An 18134-nucleotide genomic window follows, 5' to 3' on the forward strand; every position below is an offset into this window, starting at 1 on the left:
GTGACGCACAATGCTGGGCTCGCAGCAGAGCTGTTGCTTTGTCCGAATGTCCATTTTTACCTTATCATCATGGCTGCCACTTCGCTCTGTAAAATGTACTGATTTTTCTGGCGCTTGCAGTGGAACACCCATCTGCGTTCCTTTCGGCAATCGGAAAGAGTAGAACCGAAATCGCCTCATAAGTCCAGGCGATTCGGTGGCTGGGTCAGCTGACCGCTGCAATTTTTTTCCGCCGACTGATCTCATATGAGTGAAAATACTCCTTTCCACACTCACCATTGATACCCCTACTCTACCCAACTGCATTGCTGTGGAGTTGACTGGACTCGGTTCCTCGACTCAACTCGGTAGCCTTAACATAGCCACGTTTACATGGAACTGAGGTGCAGAACATGCTCCGAAATTGGTCGCTTGCAGCATTGGCTTACACCGCAGGATGTAATAGTTAAGTAAATGCTTAAGTGATTAATTACTTACCTAATTCACCACTGATTAGTGAAATATTAATTACTAATCAGTGCCAGTTGTGTTACAGAATGCGGCACTCAGGCTTCCGCCTTTTACTACTTTAGTCGCTTAAGTCCCTCGTAATATTTACAAAAACCAAACTACGCAGTAAAAGCGATATTATATATAGTTTTGCACTGAATTAACGCATGACAAGTAAAGCTGTTCCAACACCAGAGCTCTTGCCATGCCCATTTGCATTCCGTGGCTTGGCTGCCATTTTCGCCCGCAGGCTCTGAAAAATACCCTGGTTTTCTTGCGCTTACAGTCGAACAACACATTTAGGTTCCTGTCGGTAATCAAAGAGATTAAAACCGAAATTTACTTGCATGCTTCCTGAAGCGGGGTCAAGCGAGTCAACCCATCCCATGCAGCGGAATCGACTAGGCCCGACCCGCCGACTCCCAGTCCCCAAGGGAGCGACAGCCATACCAGCGGCGACCAGCACGCCTGGAAGCCCTCTTCCTAGGGCTCGGGGTCCGAGCTATCTTTCTCTCGGGCCGGACGCATGAACTTTTGCAAAAGCGCAATTAAGGCGATAGTGCGATAAGCATAGTGCACAGTATTTTCCCGCAGTTCATTTCATCTTGGAGAAAATTATCCTGAAATTATTTCCTTCTGTATCACCGCTTCAACTGCAAATATGGTATGACGGGCTGGGACGGGCCGGGCTCAGGCTCTAAATTTTGGCCCGTGCACACCTCTATTTGTGCTTCACTTTCTAGCCGACGCTGCGTTTACATTACTAGTATTTATTTCGATTACCTTTAATCGTGCACGAAGCTTAAGTGGGACGTAATATCGCGAAGCGTCGTTCTCCTCTTCTCGCAATTTTTATTTATCGCCGGCAGCGCGTGACCACATCTGTCTGCATGATTACAGCTGCGTGCAAATGTTGGAAATGGTTGAAAGGGTCGCAGACGCCTTAATAGGAGTCTTCGCCGTCGTCATCTTATGATTCAGCGAAGCCGAGAGCGATGGCTGTTCTGATCCTCGTAAAAACTGCCGAGCGCACTTGCTGCTGTCGCCAACTTCACCGAAATTATTTTGTTTGAAGACACGCAAGACCTCCCAATAACGACTAACGAGAATGGGCGACAGTGCGCACGCGCGGAATGGTGCGTTGAATACGCGAAGGGTGCGATAATCATTCTGGCCATGCACACTCGCGCCCTGCTGTTACCCTATTTCTCAAACCGATAGCGACCCCTTAGTCTAAAGCTCTCTAATAGCGTGTCAGCCAGCTGGTTCAAGGCAATAGTCGATAGCTAGCATTAGGAAAACATACCCGTTCCTCGAGGTAATCAGACATAATTCTGGCGTACACAATGCCTAAAAGCCTCTCGGAGGCTGATATGACAAGTCTATTCGGTCGACAAAAAGGAGGAAGATCCAGGCTGGAGAAAAGACTAAGTGACAAGAGGCGCCGATAGAAGGTGGCGTTCTGATCGTCTACACAGAAACTCCTTAAAAAATAAACGCCGTGTCGTGCAGACTTCTTGTCGGAAAATGCATGCGCACAAAAGACTTGCAACCCGCACAACATTCCTGCTATATACAAGTATTCAGCGCAACTCTCAATACTTTACGGCCTGTCAGGCCATTACACAAGTTTGTAGACGAAGTACATTTATTTCACACAAAAACTTGTACTGCGGTGAACGAGACGGCAAAATACTGTACAGAAAAACTGCGAGACTGATAAGAACCACTGTCTCTCACAGTAGTGACTAGCACGGGTCGGTGCGCCCCTCACTGCCGAAGGCACGGTCCTCGAGCACAACGCCGACAGCTCTGCGTTGCCGTTGACTCCTCCCCCACTGGGGTGCACCGACGAGCCCTTGTCCAAGCCCACGGGTTGTTCACAGAAAGAGTTCTCTGCTGCCGTTCACAACTACACAGAACACGAAGGCACGGGCCGAAACACACAGCTCTCCATCAGCGTCACTTTCCTCGGCACACACCAGCGTCACATGAGGATGCACGCCTTGTGTCGCGTGGGCGAGGCGTCACGGCCCTTGACCGAGTCCGGGTGATCGGGTCCGAGGGCGGCCCGCGCAGCAGCCTTCCAGGCATCGCGGACGCTGCGCGGCGCGGCGCGGGCGCTCGTCTCGACGTACGCGACGGCGCCCAGCTTGGAGGCCCACGCCAGGGCGTCTTCGGCGCTGACGCAGCCTCCGCGCTGAGCAAGGCGGGCGTCGCTCTGGCAACCGATCAGCAGGAGAGACGCCCCCGGACAGTGCTGCCGGACCTCGGGCTGCCACTGCAAAGAACCCGTACGTGAGCGCACGACATAAAATTGCCGTCCGAAGCGGAATGCACCGACGGTTGGCTCCAGGCACAGGCATTACGTGGCAGTCACCAATCACAGTTGCATTATTTCTTGCATTTTATCGATATGTCATATGTTAGAAAAAACACTTGCGTGAGAACAACGTAGCGTGGGAACCTTTGCGAGAATTCGAGAAAACGCTGCAGTCTAGAATTTCCCCTGACAAGGCGTTTAGCAAACTTCTCAGTTTCAAGACCTATGTTTTCTATGACTACTGAAACAGTAACAAAACATTATGGCTGGTAATGGCCAGCATAAATGTCCCATTCCCACCAGAAACCTACACTGAAACACACAAATATTCTAACCCTTGACCCTATCATTTCTCGTATCCTTAAAGCCTATCGCGTACCGTGTAACGACAGAAATTATGTAGCACGTGCACAATTGCGCAAAACTCAAGTGCATATACAGTGGGAAAAGCCTAATATATTTTAACACCTTAAGAAACTCCTAGTGGTCGAAATTTCAAGAGCCCTTTAATACGGCATTTCTCGTAGCCCGAGTAGCTTGGGCACGTCAACCCATATTAAACCAAACCAAACTTCAGGAATCCACACGAAGCACATTGTGGGAGTGAACGTGAACCAACCTGACGATTTAGATCGGAAAAGAAGTCCGCCCCTCGGGAAAAGTCATCCGTCCCCCCTCCCCCCCCGCACCGTTCAAATTTACTTCATTTAAAATAGGCAATACACACTTGATTATGCACTGGAAAACACATTTGATGCCACCACGTCACTTCCCTGTAGCTAGATATCTTATTTCTTTGGCTGATAACGCCAAGGAAGGGCTGCTGACGCAGGCGTCATTTGACCAAGCAATTTGTGCGGCTTCAATAATTTCACGGGTTATCTTGTCCCGATGTCTACTTAACACTTGTTTTTTTTTTTTTTTTAAATATGGCTGGCAGTCTTTACTTTTACAATCTCTGCAATAGATGCCGGGATATTCTTTAACGGAGTTAAAAACATCGTTATTGTGTTCTCTTAGGCGCTCGTTAAGAGCTGCCCGTCTGGCCGACGTACTGTTTGCCGCAAGATAATGGGAAAGTCAGCGCCTGTGCGTGTACGTCGTCCTAGTCCAAGTCGCGCTGTTCTTCGTTAAAATGGCATACCAACTCGCCCCAAGCATCAGTTCTAACGTCTACTAGTGCCGCAATACAAAAGTGCATACTCGGTAGGTGTCGTACGTCGCGCAGCAGTTTTTCATTTTTCCGCACCACGGAAGGTCGAAGAGAAGCTCGCCAACCCGGTTCCCAAATGCAGAATTTCCGCAGCAGCGTTCCTTTCTCGCTCACCTTTTGGATGACGTTACGGAAGGACTCCGGCTCTCCGACATTGAAGCAGAGAAGCACCACGCTGGCATCCTGGTACGAGAGCGGCCGGACGGTGTCGTAGGCGGTAGACCCTGCGATCGAAAGCTTATCGTCAGATCACCTGCAGCGTGTAGCGCTGTGCGTGTGTGTGTAGAAAGCCAGAAGCATAATTCTGGTAGCTGCAAGAACGTTTCACGATTACCAGGAGTTTTGATTTTTGTTTCATTGCCTTGGCGGTCTCGACAGCCTGAATCCGTGCAGTCACAAGTATTACTGACAATCGCCACAGCTGTGACAGCAGAGTCCATGCAGTTTCAGTGAGAGTTACTCGAAAGCACGCTTTATTATAAGGGGTACTCATCATTATCGTAATGTTGTGTTAGACCCAAGCTTAAAGAATTTACAGTAAGCCAGCAGGGCAGCATACGATTTTCTAACTAGATAATTGACAGTTTTGTGCTGATTCTTGTCTGTAACCAGACATTAAAGTGCTTTTTATTACTATTCTGTTAAATTTTTATGCCATAAAGCAATAAATTTGCAAATAAAGTAACAGATGTCTCTCCCAGCATAACATATGGGGTGGCCGGCGTTTGACAGCTTGGCTCGCTACTGCGCACGCACAGAACAGTCGCATTTTTCGAATTAACGCGCGAAAACAATTGGTTAGCATTCCGCTAAACCTTCAGGACTGCAGCGGCAGAACAGATTTCGTTTAACGCTCCAGTTGTACATGAGGGTTTCCTTGGCACCACACTACTCATTTGAGTTGCGAGGTCAGGTGACAGCACGGCCCCTGGCGACTTAACTGACATTTTGCGGTGCTCGGTCCAAACAGGGTGGGTCGGCTCAAAGCAGTTTTAGATACAAAATTCATGGTCCCACCAGACATCTGCAGCTTAAACGGATATACGACATAACTTCCATCGAAGCGTAGTACTACGTCGCAACGCCCACCTGTACACTTCACTTTCTGCGGCGCACTGTCACGTGACCTTCCCTGACCTCTCTACTAGGATGCAGCGGCTGAATTAAAGAGGTAAACGTTGCACCTCACCGCGGCAGGAAGAGAGCAGGTCACGTGGCACATGCGCCGCGGAGTGACATGTACAGGCGGGCTTTGGATCAATGAGAAATATCGACGACTTTCTGCGTCCCAGTGTCGAGGGTAAGCACGTTTTAAGAATTCTAAAAACTCACATATGGTTATTATTTACGGCTACCTTCAACTCTCTAGGCTCATAACTGCAATACGTAGCAAGTTACCCGCTAGATAATCGTTAACCAGCTAGCGAGTTAACAAGAGTTCTGTTTTCTCATGCCTGCCTTTCTTTTACCTCAATAACATGACATTTAAATACTAATTTCGGGCTTCCCTGAAGTATTTGGCATATTGTTGAAGCAAGCAAAGATCTGACAGTGCGCCGTAATAAAAAAAAAGGGGGGGGGGGGGGGGAGAGATCACATGGGTGCGCGGTTTTGCTTGTGTGCGGCTCTGAGTGCAGAAGCAGTTCTGTAACCTTCTTCCTACGCATTGTTTTTATCTCTTCAGATTCACTCACCGGACGTGTCCCAGACGGAGAAGTGGAATGTCTGCCCCGCTGCTTCGTCACTGGTAGTGTAGCGGTCGAAGCCAGTCGGCGTGTAGTCCTGCGCATTTTGGGAGAGGATTTGTACTTCATACGCCAACACAGCTTCTCCAATCACCCGCCTTTTTTTTTTTTTTTTTTTTTATGTGCTAGCGCATATCCGTCTCACCGAATGCTCGTGAGCAAGCACAGCAATCGCAACATGATTCGCGATCCCTCTCAAGAGCACAACACCACATTTCCGTTGTGTTCTTCGAGGTTTCGCGTCAAACATAGCGAGCCAATGCAAGACCCGGCTTGCGGGTCACTCTCCTGCGCCATTCAGTTTTCATTTGGCTTGTCTTATGCTCGAAATTAAAAGCGCGAAGGCCTTTAACGGCCTTCCAGGATGCGTGCCTCCACAGGGTCAGATAACGAGACGACTGTGAGCAAACAGTTGCAGCGCTCCGTCAGAAAGGATAAGAGATGGAGGCACACCGACACAATGTAAAAAAGTGCAAGTGGCAATCGGGAAAAGCGACGCACCGTTGTGAAAGCGTCACTGACGAAGCGGTTGGCGAGCGCCGTCTTGCCACACCGCGTGTCCCCGACCAGGACCACCTTGAGGGGTTGCTCAGGGCACAGGCCAGGCACGCGGGGCTCATTGGTCGGCTCGGCCTGCGAAAAAAAGTGGAGCAGCGATTATCCCACTATTTTTGAATGCTTATACAGATTCGAAGGTAGATATGGACGTATGACTGTCGATAAATACGGACGGACCACCGCCGAGGAGTACTTCCATACGGCGAAGGCAGGGCGGCATTTTTGATTACCTTTCTTCCTTTCCTCGAACATGAACAAATTAGCTCTCAAGAACGTTCTTCTCTGCCTAGTCAAGTTAATTTTAACGACGTAGAATAGATCTGCATGCAATAAATACAGCGTGGGGTGCTCCTCCTGAATTTCTGGCAGAGCAAAGTATTCCTAAAAGTTCGCAAAACGCTATTTTAAAATCGCGTTTGCCTCTTTTGCCTTCTTATTCTTATCTATGCTGACATTGGGCCCAGAGATTTTAAGCGAATTCTAGGAAATAATTTTTGAGCGTATGTTTTTTTTCCTCATATTATATAACTGCGCAAAAACAATCAATATATCCTCAGCGCCTCTCTTGGGAGGCCTGGAATATTTTGCTATTTGTTTTTAAAACAGTACCCATCGATTTCTCTTCCGATACAACTTTGAAAACACGCATGTAGTCTGAATGACCAAACGGTGGAGAAGCTGCAGTTAAAAAAAAAAAAAAAAACTTCTCTGGTGAAGCAATCACGCCTGCACGAAAGTTCTGCAGGAACTCGATCTGGCTCCAAAAACAGAATAGTACGCTAACGTCGCGATGATGCAGTGAGACGTCTACTGGAAACTGCCAAAAGATGCACTGAGTGAACCATATAGTAGTATGTGGAGCAGGTACTCCACTTGTAAAGCACTCTTTACAACGCATTCGAAATCATGGAGAACTGAGGCGAAAGCAAAAGACAGAAATAATGGCGTGCTAAAGCTGCCGCTATGGGCACGATGAAGCGACTGCGGGAAAGCATAACTTCTGTGCTCCATAAGGTAGATATTTATTTTATTATGCAATGTGAGAAAGAGCTCGTCTAAAAGGCTGAAGGCTAGAACAAAGTATAGCGGGAAACGGAGTCCAATTTTCTTAAAATAAGCCACTACATAAACACAGTAGTAGAAACGTACCACACAATTTTTCAAGCTCAATGCAAACGACTGCGAACGTGCGAAACAACAGACACTGCTGTAAAACACACATACACACATGTCACATGACAAATCGGCGTTCAGAGGAGTTCATATCTTCACGAGGGAAGGGACGTAGAAATCTACCACCAACCGTTTTGGACCCTTGGGGCGCTAGCACAGGTGCACTCTGTCGCGCGCGTCAGGTACGGCTTTCCTGTCACTCGACGCGGAAGAGAACGCCGTGACAACTGGCAAATGTTTCGACGTGTTTTCAGCCTCTTTCCGGGCGTGAAGGTCGCAAGAGCGCCGCGAGTCCGGCAAAGAGCGCGATGGTGGGTGTGAAGTTGACTAGCGGGAACGCAACCCTTCCCAGTCGAGCCGCGACAAGCGGAAACTCACGCAGCGAATGACGTCCGCTTCAAGCCTGCAATAGCGTCCGCGTCCGCTGCGGAACAGCTCCATTTCTCCAGCGGCCTCGCTGAAGCCTTCAGTTTAGTCGCAGAGCACACGAGGAAATGGCGACGGGACACGACGTGCAGTCGGTGCAGTGCTGGCGGAGGGACTCGCAGCCAGAACCCATAATGAGGAGTTTGGACCGCGCGGCAGCCCAAGACATAAACACGAGGTTGCACCGCGTGACGCTTCCCACTGACGCAATTGTCCCGCCAGCGAGCGCGTGTGCCAGCCCCGTTGCATTGTCTGCGCCGCGGGCGTTGTGCAACGCGCCAACAGGCGTCAAACGGAGTAGCACTCCCCGTGGGCTGCCAAGAAGCCGTGCGCAAGCTAGTACGTAGCCGCTGACTCAGGAGGCTGCCGTCGGTCACGCCAGTGACCTACGCGTGCGACCGGACGGAAGGAGCCGGTGAAACAACCGCCGTCGACGACGACAGGTAGAACGATACACAGCCGGCCTCGATCACGAACAATCCTCACCTTGTGGTGGCCGCGCCGCCGCGTGCTGCCCCAGCGAACGAGCGCGTCCATGAAGCCTCGCTTCGCGCCTCTGTCAGTCGTATCTGTCACGGCGGCTGATAGAGGAACATCCCGCACCCACCGCTTATCGGCGGAACGATACCACGGCGGCCGCGCAGGTGCTCGGCAAGGCACCCTCAAGGGCACTGCCGCCACGGCGCTGCTGTCTGGTCACTCACACGGCGCGCCGCTCAGTGGAATGCGCCTCCAGCGACTGTGCACGCGCGATGCTCGGCTACGATGTGAGCTTTCCCTCGTACTCCTGTTTACAAAACGCCGAGAAACGCGCTGCACGCAACGCTCGTCACAGTATAAGAAGGTGCCTGTGTTCTTGCTCGTGAAAATCAGTCCACAAGCTTCCCCGCACCTTGCCTCCAGGACCTTAGAGAACAGCGCGCCGCCCAGCGCTGGCACCGCTAACCCCCCGCGCGTGAGGAGGAGGATAAAATGTCAAAGCACAAACCCTTCCACTTCTACATGCGACCTGCTCACTCACCACGCTGGCAACTGACTTGCGATTCCCCATTGCTAGATTTTGTACTGGTTGGTTGTCTTGTAGCGAACCACGCGTACTGGACTTGCCCCAGTGCCCAGCGATCACACTTCTTTCCTCCCGCGTCCTGGTCGAGTAGAAGGTCTGGCCGCTCCACTATTGGATCTTAGCCTAACATCGCCCACGAAGTGGCAGACCCGCCGCTAAGCCTTCTCGGGCCCTTGTGTGACAACTCGCACTTGGGTTGTTGTCAAGTGAGGGTTTCCGTCAAACCGACTGCCTGCGAGTGTGAAGGCAGTTCAGTTGCTTTGCAAATCCATGCCTCCTTAAAAAAGGGGGAAAGGAGGACTTGGATATCAAGTCAGGGCGGCCTTAGTTATGAAGAATAACCAACTTGGTTGTAAAGCTAACTTCAGTTGACCTGCAGGTGCACGACAGCAGAGGACAATCGCAACAATACTCAGCGCTCCGTCTCGGTAATTGCACTAGGTCGTTCCCTCGCGTGAATCAGCAACCCGTCCTACGTGGTTTCTCGACATGGGGGGAAGAAGACGCGAGTGAGCCAGCTTTAACTTTTGTATACACAAAGCATGAGAACAAGTACTGACAGAAAGGGAACACCACAAAGCGCTGACTTCACCTGAGTTCCGCTCCCCTCTCGCCGAAACTACATTGGCCAAATGTGCAGATCTCGGAACGAGAGGCTCATGGAGCACAATAAAGTTATGGGGACTTCTCGATATCTTTCAAGCAGTGGAAAGATAGGGGACCCCTTTTTGAAAGAACCCCACTTCTTAATTAGTACGCTGAGAGATTTGCCACAGGCCTTTGAAGCTCCGTGGAAAAGAAACAAGACAACTGCCAGCGGAAAAAGACTCCCAAGTGAGAAAGAGGGTCTTTATAGAAATAGCAGATTAATGGATGAGACAGGAGGTTTTTTCTTTTTTTTCTTTTTTCTACTGATTCCTTATGTCATGTCAAGTGTTTAGTTTTTTAGTTGCTATGAGAGACGCCGTAGTGGAGAGCTCAAGAAATTTCGACCATCTGGGGTTCAATAATGTGCACTGACACCGCACAGTACATGGGTACATCGCATAGGGATTCGGTCCCGCGTCCTTGGGCACGTCCCCAATGCACCGCTGCATGCGGGACATTTTTTGCTTAGTTCTTGTTCAGATTTTATTTCTTTTTTTCGCTTTCATGATAGCAGTAGATGTCCAAACCGATGCTAATGATGCATGTCTGATTGTTTTCTTCTTGCGCATAGCTGTGCGTTGAAGCGTATACTTTTCCGTACCACATGGCAATAAGCTTAATTGAAACTTTGTTGAGGCACGAGAGGCGTGACGCACGGTCGCAGACCAATACGTTTGGTCGGAACATAGACTCGGTGTCTGCTGAATGTGGGCCGTACTCCTAAGACTTAAAACTGAGCCCGGTACCCAGTCGAGCGTTCTGTTATAAGGTTCGATTATTCGCACCAGTGACCCTTCCCAAAAAGGAGTTCAAAGGCTTTGTCCCTTTTTATGTTCGCATACAATTGCCTGTAATTAAGTAGCATATAAACATCTCGTTAACCTGAAACCTTATCTGGCATGCACCTGCAATCCCGCAAGCATGGAAGGGGGTAGAAATGATGCTCATAGAAAAGCCCGGGAAGGATGGAAAACCTCCCGCCGGTCTTAATAACAGCGTGCATGAGAGTTCTGAAAAGACTGGAAAGATAAGTGGAGGGAGGCAGCTTGCTTTAGGACACGATGTTTGGCTTCTGACAGCATTTATCAATATAGCTCATGTTAATAGAACTTAAGGAGAAAATACTTCCAGACGCTATCAAGATGGTGACTACAAGAATACTAGAATTAGACTTTAGGCTCCGAGCCTTTTATGTCAAATATCAAGCTATACTGTATAATTTTTAAAGCAAAGGCGCGACAGGCGACGGGCGAGGAGGATGCCGAAAAAACTCCTCTCTGTTATTGCAACCTGGTTAGCGCCATATATGCGCATAGCAGCCCAGCAGACAATATGACGACTCGTTGCACAGCTGTATAGGACTCGTCTATACACCTACTACATACGTATAGGACCCGTCTCCAAGGGCTTCATTTCCAATTTCTTGCTCAACTATATAAACTTCTGTATATTCATCCAAGCGCCCAAAACTTAAAGGACGTGCACTTACTCAGATCGACAAATATAGATTAAACGCTAAAAAGAGGTTACTGTTGTTTTCCCGGGCCACTGTCGCCTTTCGCAGTCAGCAACGCTTCCTTGTCCTCACGCGCTCAGTTTTCTTGCTGCCCTTGCTTATCCCCGATAAGATATATTCTGAGACGCCCCTTCAGGGCTCCTCCTTCAGCAGTGGCTGCTCATAAAAACATTTTTGCATGAATCAGCTTGCATTATTTCGAAATTTTTCAAGCAATTTTCGCCACACCTCCACTTCACTCGCGTACAAGGCAGCCGCTTTTTTCTTGGCCTCCCGCGATAGTTGCGAATGGGTACGAAGCAAAGCTTGCTAACAAAATAGTCAGGCTATGTATGCACTTCACGGCATGCGCATTCTAAAATATTAGTTGCAAAGTATTGCTAGCTGGAAAACATGTTTACTATAAAGAAGTGGAAACAATTCTGGGACCAGTGCTTGAAATATATTCGCCATGTATGGTTATAGCTACGACTCAAACATTATCATACCGTGTAGAAGGATATGTTAAATGCTTATTTTGCCACACATTCATTCAGTTCTATAATTTATAACATAATCACATGTTAAAACGCAGAACACGAATGACGTTTATTAATTTTTTTTTAATGTTTAATATAACACAAAGCTATTTTTTTCTTCCCCATTATTATGGTAATGGGCAATTCAACCTATAGGGCAATTCAACCTATAACGTTAGCGCGATTTACCTAACGTTTTTATAACAATATTGCAGTGTTCGGTTCTACTGGGGCAAGCGCAGTAGAAACCGCCCTTGTTCATTTGACCTTGAGTGAAGTCTATCTGGGAATGCCGCGGCCAGCGGCAGCATCACTTGTCGTGGCGGTTTCCGTCCGCGGAGGGGAATGCCGCCCGTTCCCACGGTGGTGGGACGCCCTCCTGCATTCGCCCTCACTTCGGCTGTCTGCCCCCCCGGACAGTGTATTCCGTGCAGGGGGCCCGAGGCTGACTGTGACCGGTTCAGACTCCGAAGAGCGTGCCGTTACTCTGGGGCTGATCGCATAACCTTCCCACAGCAGCTTCTACAAACTATACACTCGTTGCAGTGTATTTATAATTATTATTTTTTTTTGCACCGTCTACGAACGGACAGGGGTCGAAGACTATAAGGTTGCAGCTTGACCGAGGCATCTGCTGCTTTCGAGATCAACGACATTCAATGCTTCAGTTGAGCCAAGCGGTGCTGCTCGGTTTCCATTGAAAGCTGCACGCAACTTGAAGAGGACGACCGAAGACCCTCTCCCGGCTCACTAGTACGCCGTCCATTCATGTGAGGCGCCCACTTTTGTTTTGCTGCTTTCGTGCACCAGGCTAGCCAGGCCGCGTCTGCGCGGGCCCAGAGTCTTCCTCGCTTCCTGGGACGAGAATCACTCGCCACCAGCGCGCGTTCCTCCTTTCCCGCCGCGGCTCGGGTATCAGGTGCGGAGTCCCATGTGTGCCGTAGGCAAAGCTGTGGCAGGGTAGTGGCCCCTGAGAAATTCTGCAGGAGCGCCGACGCTTCTCTGTTTGTGAACGATCTCCGCCCAGTCGCTCCGTTTCCTCTTCAGCTCGGGCGCGGCTTTCGTGCCATTTACAAGTGGTCTGCTCTCGAGTCTCGACTACATTCCTTTGCTTCGACCACTCCGTGTCAAGCGTAGGCCGCAGAGCATGCACTCACTCGCCTTCGTCGGACTGTCGAACCAGAGCGATATCTCCGGTCCCATTCTGGGGTCGAAGCGTGTTTTCACAAACACCGCTGCCGTTGAAGCAGTGTTTTTTTCTCACGATGTCTATCGAACTCGTCGCTGCGGCGGAGAAAACGGTGCCCGCGGCGCTGCAGGTGCGCGGCCGCAACGAGTGATAACGTCCGAGCGAGGTTTGCTTTTTACTACTCGCGCTTCGTTGCCTTCGGGATTGTGCACTGCCCCGTCCCCGCGGTGGGAAACTACCTCGGGCAGACCCGGTTTAGCTGCGCCGAAGCAGTTTCAAACGAAGGCTTGCCTTTCCGAGAACACAGCGAGTACCGGTTTGACGCTGCTGCTCTCTATTTGTCGGCCGCGCACGTCCATTAAAAAGCCACGAACGACTGCTGACTCAATTACGCACATGATTCGGGATCGAAGTAGTGCTTGGAACCGTCGATAGTCACACAACTAATGCGTGGCGTAGGTTTCGAGTGCAGACTGCACCGCGGATAGGGACACAGCCACGCGAAAGCAAAAATTCTAACGACGATTACAATACTCCCTGGTGCGAAAATTTAGCGCAGGTATGTATGTATGTATGTATGTATGTATGTATGTATGTATGTATGTATGTATGTATGTATGTATGTATGTATGTATGTATGTATGTATGTATGTATGTATGTATGTATGTATGTATGTATGTATGTATGTATGTATGTATGTATGTATGTATGTATGTATGTATGTATGTATGTATGTATGTATGTAGTTACAAAGCATTCTTTATTTTTCTCATGCGCCAAAGAAAATCTCCCAGAATAAGAGAAATAAGAGCAACGAGTGGAGCGGCGCAGCGCAGAGCTCGTGGCTCTTCTTTCTCTTATTCTGAGAAGTTCGCTTTGATTCGTGAATCTCTTTCGCTCGTCACAACAACGCGGCCTATCTAATAAATGTTATGCTCCACCAACAACCGCGGGCATAAAAGCTGCTCTCTAAAACAAAGGATACATATGGCGAGCAGAGGCGCTTTGCGTAAACTGCGCAGATCGACTACTCATGCACCGAGAGCCCCACATTCTGGATTCGACCGAAGAGGCTGCTAAAAGCAGTGACGTACCGCACGAGCAAGCCCAGATAGCAAAAGGCACCCCATTGGATAGCACAGCTTGCAATGCTCTCATTTCTTCACAGACGCTGTCAATCAGCTGCTTTTCAGCCTCGGCATGCAATACCGAAGCCTTTCTTCTCGCGATTACGGCTCATCGTCCCAGTAATATGCGTGCACATATGTCGGTATCGACGGAAGCCCTTTATGTATAATGAAATCCTTCCGAGCGTTTAACAGCGAGAGTTTCAGTTTAGAAGTACTATAGTCTAAACTGAGGTTTTACTTTGCAACAAATGCCGAATCGACTTATAACGCATGCGAACATAAATGCCGAGGTGGTTCTTCGCGCCTTTCTTTTTTCGTTTCGGGATATATCCTTTCTAACACGCAAAGTTACCAATGCATTTTTAATCGCATAATATGATCACGAACGCCCTTTATTTCCTTCCCCCCTCCTTTATATAAGGCTCAGCCCAGCCCAGTGCCTCAAAGGACAACAAATGATAGTGACGACACAATTCAAGAACGGCAATGCTTCTCAAAGCATACTCTCCCAACCTATGGCGTCAGCTTGTCACGACGTCAGGTTAGTCGCATTGCACCAGCCAGCCACCTGCTTGAGGCAGTGGTAGGTGCAAGGCTGTTGACCATGACATGATGGCAAAAGGCACGAACAAGCTTTTGGTCGAAGTATTCCTTTGAAGGGCATCTGCCCCTTCATTCAGCACTTCCAAATGATAAAGATGTCCTGCTGCATCGGCACCCACCGTCGGTAGTTTCCTTCCTGTATCCTGCTTATCCTCTTCGTGTTCATTGGAAAAACGTGCCGAGCAAAGTGGATCTTGTTAAATTTATATGCAGCACGAACGAAAACCTGACAGCGTACACAGTGTATATAAGCGACTGCGAATATGCAGGTCGTACAGGTCCGCGCATATGCGGCTCTCCAGAAACAGCGTCCAACACCGGTGGCGCTGTGCATGCATACCACACTACTCACCGTGGTGTAGCCGTATATGGCATGTCTGTGCAGCGTCCCGCCGACGAGGCATCGTGCAGCGGTGGTGGTGGCCATCGCCTGCTCGCCTACCAGCCACGTCGTCAATAGCTGAAACGTAGAAAAGAAGCCAGTATGAAATGTCACTCGAAGTAAACGCTCATTAGTGGCCACGTCAGCGCGAGTCAAACAAAGGAAAAACTTGCGTCCAGGATTCTTGGCATTCCAAGAAAAATTCGTCCGCCTTCGGAACTCGAGCCCTGGACTACCACCTGTATGCTCTACCGAATAAGCTAGCCGGGTCAAGGTTAGCCAGAAGAAGGCGACGGGCTCGTACGCGCACGCCCACCTCGCGAAGCAGTGAATCTTACTTCAACCTCAAAGGCTCCTAGAACGTTTAGGCGGTTTCCTTTGTAGCCGTACGGTAGCGCTCGATTATCTCGTGAAATGTGGCCGTAAAACAATAAGTGCTTAAAGTATTTCTTACAATACTGTTAATTCATCCCGTTTTGCACTATTGAATGAATACCTAGTTTTCAAAGCCTTTATCTACAAGGAACTACCATTCATTGAATGTGTCCCCTATTTATGCACGCACAGACGCTTTAAAATTTAGCTTCTTCCCTGGTGTCATTGACAGCTGCAATTCTCTGCCCGATGATGTCCGCTCGTTGCCATTGGAACACTTTCTGATCATTGTTGGAAATTCTTGACTATGTTTTTTATTGTTATGCTGTATGGATTTGGCTGTTTGGCTTTTGATCGTTTGATTGCTGCTAACTCCTGACTCTTCCGCTAACCCATTGTACTGTTTGCTTGCTGTTGACAGTCGATTATGCTCTACTTTTCCCCAATCCTGCAATAGCCCCTGACAGGGCTGCAGTATATGTATGTAAGTAAATAAATAAATAAATAAATAAATAAATAAATAAATAAATAAATAAATAAATAAATAAATAAAAGTATTTAGGACGAATACCTGCAGTTCTGGAAATATCCTCTAAGTGAGAAATAGGAGGAAAAATCAAAAGCAAGGTATGGGTAGCTTCTCGCTTGTTTTGCTTGCCACGCTGCACTTGAGTTTTTTTAGCTTGTTCAAGAGAGGGGGTGAGGGGAGTGAGATGCTCACCCACATAAATCAGCCCATTCTACTGGCCCTGATATCATGTAATTGCCCGCTTCAGTGATTATCTTTCTCTCCCAATTAAATAGCAATTACGCCATGAGAAGAATGCATTCATGTGGGAAAGCAGAAGCAGCAGAAAAATAACTAAAGGAGCCAAGACGAGCAGCTGCCGAAGCGACAGTTCTACTACCAATCTTCTGAATATTTGGGATCCAAGTGAGCTTCAAGAACAGTAAACCGGAGACACAAGAAAAAAGAAACAAGCAACGCCGTGCAATATGAATGAGGAAGTTTTTAATGACTAGCGAAAACGCATCTCCAACAGCTACAAAAATAGTAACTCATAGCCACAGGAGATCGAACCCTATTTTCCTGTTACTCCTTTTGGGAACAAAATCAAGCAGAGATGGAGGCCGGCGTAGTTAGCTCGGCATAGCAGAAAGCTATGTCGCAGAGTCGCTATCCTCGCCGCTGTTTCTTCGGTCGTATCCCAGCAGCGGTATTCGCGCAAATCGCTCCCAAGGCGTGGGAACACTGAACGACAATGTCAATCTTGGAGGTTGTATCGCCACAATACCTCGAACATAAACCTTTTTTTTTTTTTTTTCAGTACACCAAGGACACCACTGACCCGTCATTCACTGCGCCATCCAACTAGTGCGCTGAATTGACAGTTCAGATCCTCAACTATAGGATGCCTCTAGGCACAAAAAAAGAAGTGAGCCGAGTTCACGTTAGCAGCCAACCCGATTTATGAATTAATAGGTTGCTATGGGGCATTTTATTTAGATTGGCAGAAAATGTAAAATTGGTTTCGTTTGGATGATTGTTTAACGTCCCTAGGGACGCCGTGATGGACGTCACGGAATTCATTTAGACCCCGAGGGCTCTTTAACTTATTCTGACATTATACAGCCCACTGGCGCCTCTCGCCTCCATCGAAAAAAAGCGGTATTGAACACGGATACACCGGCGCAAAAGCCGAGCGCACTATAAACATTCGGCTGTTTACGTGAGCACAGGTTTCCTAGAAAAAGCTAAACGTAGTTTACAGAAAAGTCAGTAAACGAAAGAAGATGCTTTGCAGAGGCCGGCAAGGAACCAACGACGGCAGGTAAAACGCGGGATAAATGCGCGCGCTAATCGGCTTGGTCGCGTCCCTGTGCCCCAGTTTCGATCTGCGTTGAGTCCGCGCGGTATCAAAAATAGCGGCGCCATGCGGGAAGTCAACACACCACTTTGCTGCCGCTTAGCGAGAACACCGCGTTCAGACATCCGGGCAGACAGACAGCGCGGTCGGGAGCGAACATCTGAGCACGTCGCGGAAAAGTGGACGATGCGGCACGACGATATTGACCTCCAGTAGAATGTGTGGAGTGTTCGAGAGACGGACACACCTTGAAATCTCAGACATAAGCACAACTTCCTATGAGTGGTGGCGTTCACCAATGAGCGCTATTCAACCGGACATCGGATTGTCCAACAAGCAATGAACAGAGGTTTAAGAATGGGCAGTATGTTCTGCAGTGCAGTGCACGCCGAGGTGCCAAAGCAACCCTCGTTAGTTTAGCCTCTTAATCGATAAGCAAAATCAAAAAGAAGAGATCAGTGCGACCCGCCCAACACTTGCTGAGTTCGATAGAATTATTCCGCGGACACAACAGAGCGGCTTAAAAAAGACACCAGCATTCGTGCACTCTATCTGACGGCATGACATGAATGCGCCACTCACCTGCTACAAAACTGGCAGTTGCAGGATCACCCTGTGCGCAACGTGGCTACCTTCTGAACTGAGCGAACCGTGCGCTGCCTCCGAGGGGGTCGCCGCGTGTGCGCGCCTTGGTCTAAACGCGGAACAAGCAACCGGATAGGAGAAGGACGCGGCGGAGACTGTTCCGACGCGCACGTTTCTTGCCCGCTCCTGTTCAAACGTGTTTCGTAGCCCCCACCGTAGGACCTGTCCGCCGTGGAAGAGGAGGAGGAGGAGGCGAGGCCCTCCTCCATGCCCCCATGCAAACCGAGCACCGTTTTTCTTTGCTACGCCGCCGCCAAATCGCCTGG

The 18134-nt window shown here is 49.0% G+C and overlaps 1 protein-coding gene across 3 annotated transcripts; it reads right to left on the reverse strand.

Moving 5' to 3' along the window:
- Positions 1–1984: 1984 nt before the first annotated feature.
- Positions 1985–17895, reverse strand: LOC146198213 (ras-like GTP-binding protein RHO). Of its 3 annotated transcripts, XM_084593611.1 has the most exons (6): positions 17806–17895; positions 14951–15058; positions 6272–6403; positions 5720–5807; positions 4140–4249; positions 1985–2770 (listed from the first exon to the last, which is right to left on the reverse strand). In XM_084593611.1, the coding sequence occupies exons 2-6, from the start codon at positions 15023–15025 to the stop codon at positions 2477–2479; spliced, it is 699 nt and encodes a 232-aa protein (XP_084449737.1). In that variant the 5' UTR covers positions 15026–15058; positions 17806–17895; the 3' UTR covers positions 1985–2476. The 3 variants fall into 3 exon arrangements, with proteins under 3 accessions (XP_084449737.1, XP_084449738.1, XP_084449739.1); XM_084593612.1 differs by lacking the exons at positions 14951–15058; positions 17806–17895 and adding an exon at positions 7880–8170 and having other exon boundaries at positions 1988–2770; XM_084593613.1 differs by lacking the exons at positions 14951–15058; positions 17806–17895 and adding an exon at positions 8414–8570 and having other exon boundaries at positions 1989–2770.
- Between the last annotated feature and the right edge of the window lie 239 nt (positions 17896–18134).

The sequence above is a fragment of the Amblyomma maculatum genome, chromosome 2, assembly GCF_055883805.1.
Source record: "Amblyomma maculatum isolate TAMU_Amacu chromosome 2, ASM5588380v1, whole genome shotgun sequence".
NCBI lineage: Eukaryota > Metazoa > Arthropoda > Arachnida > Ixodida > Ixodidae > Amblyomma > Amblyomma maculatum.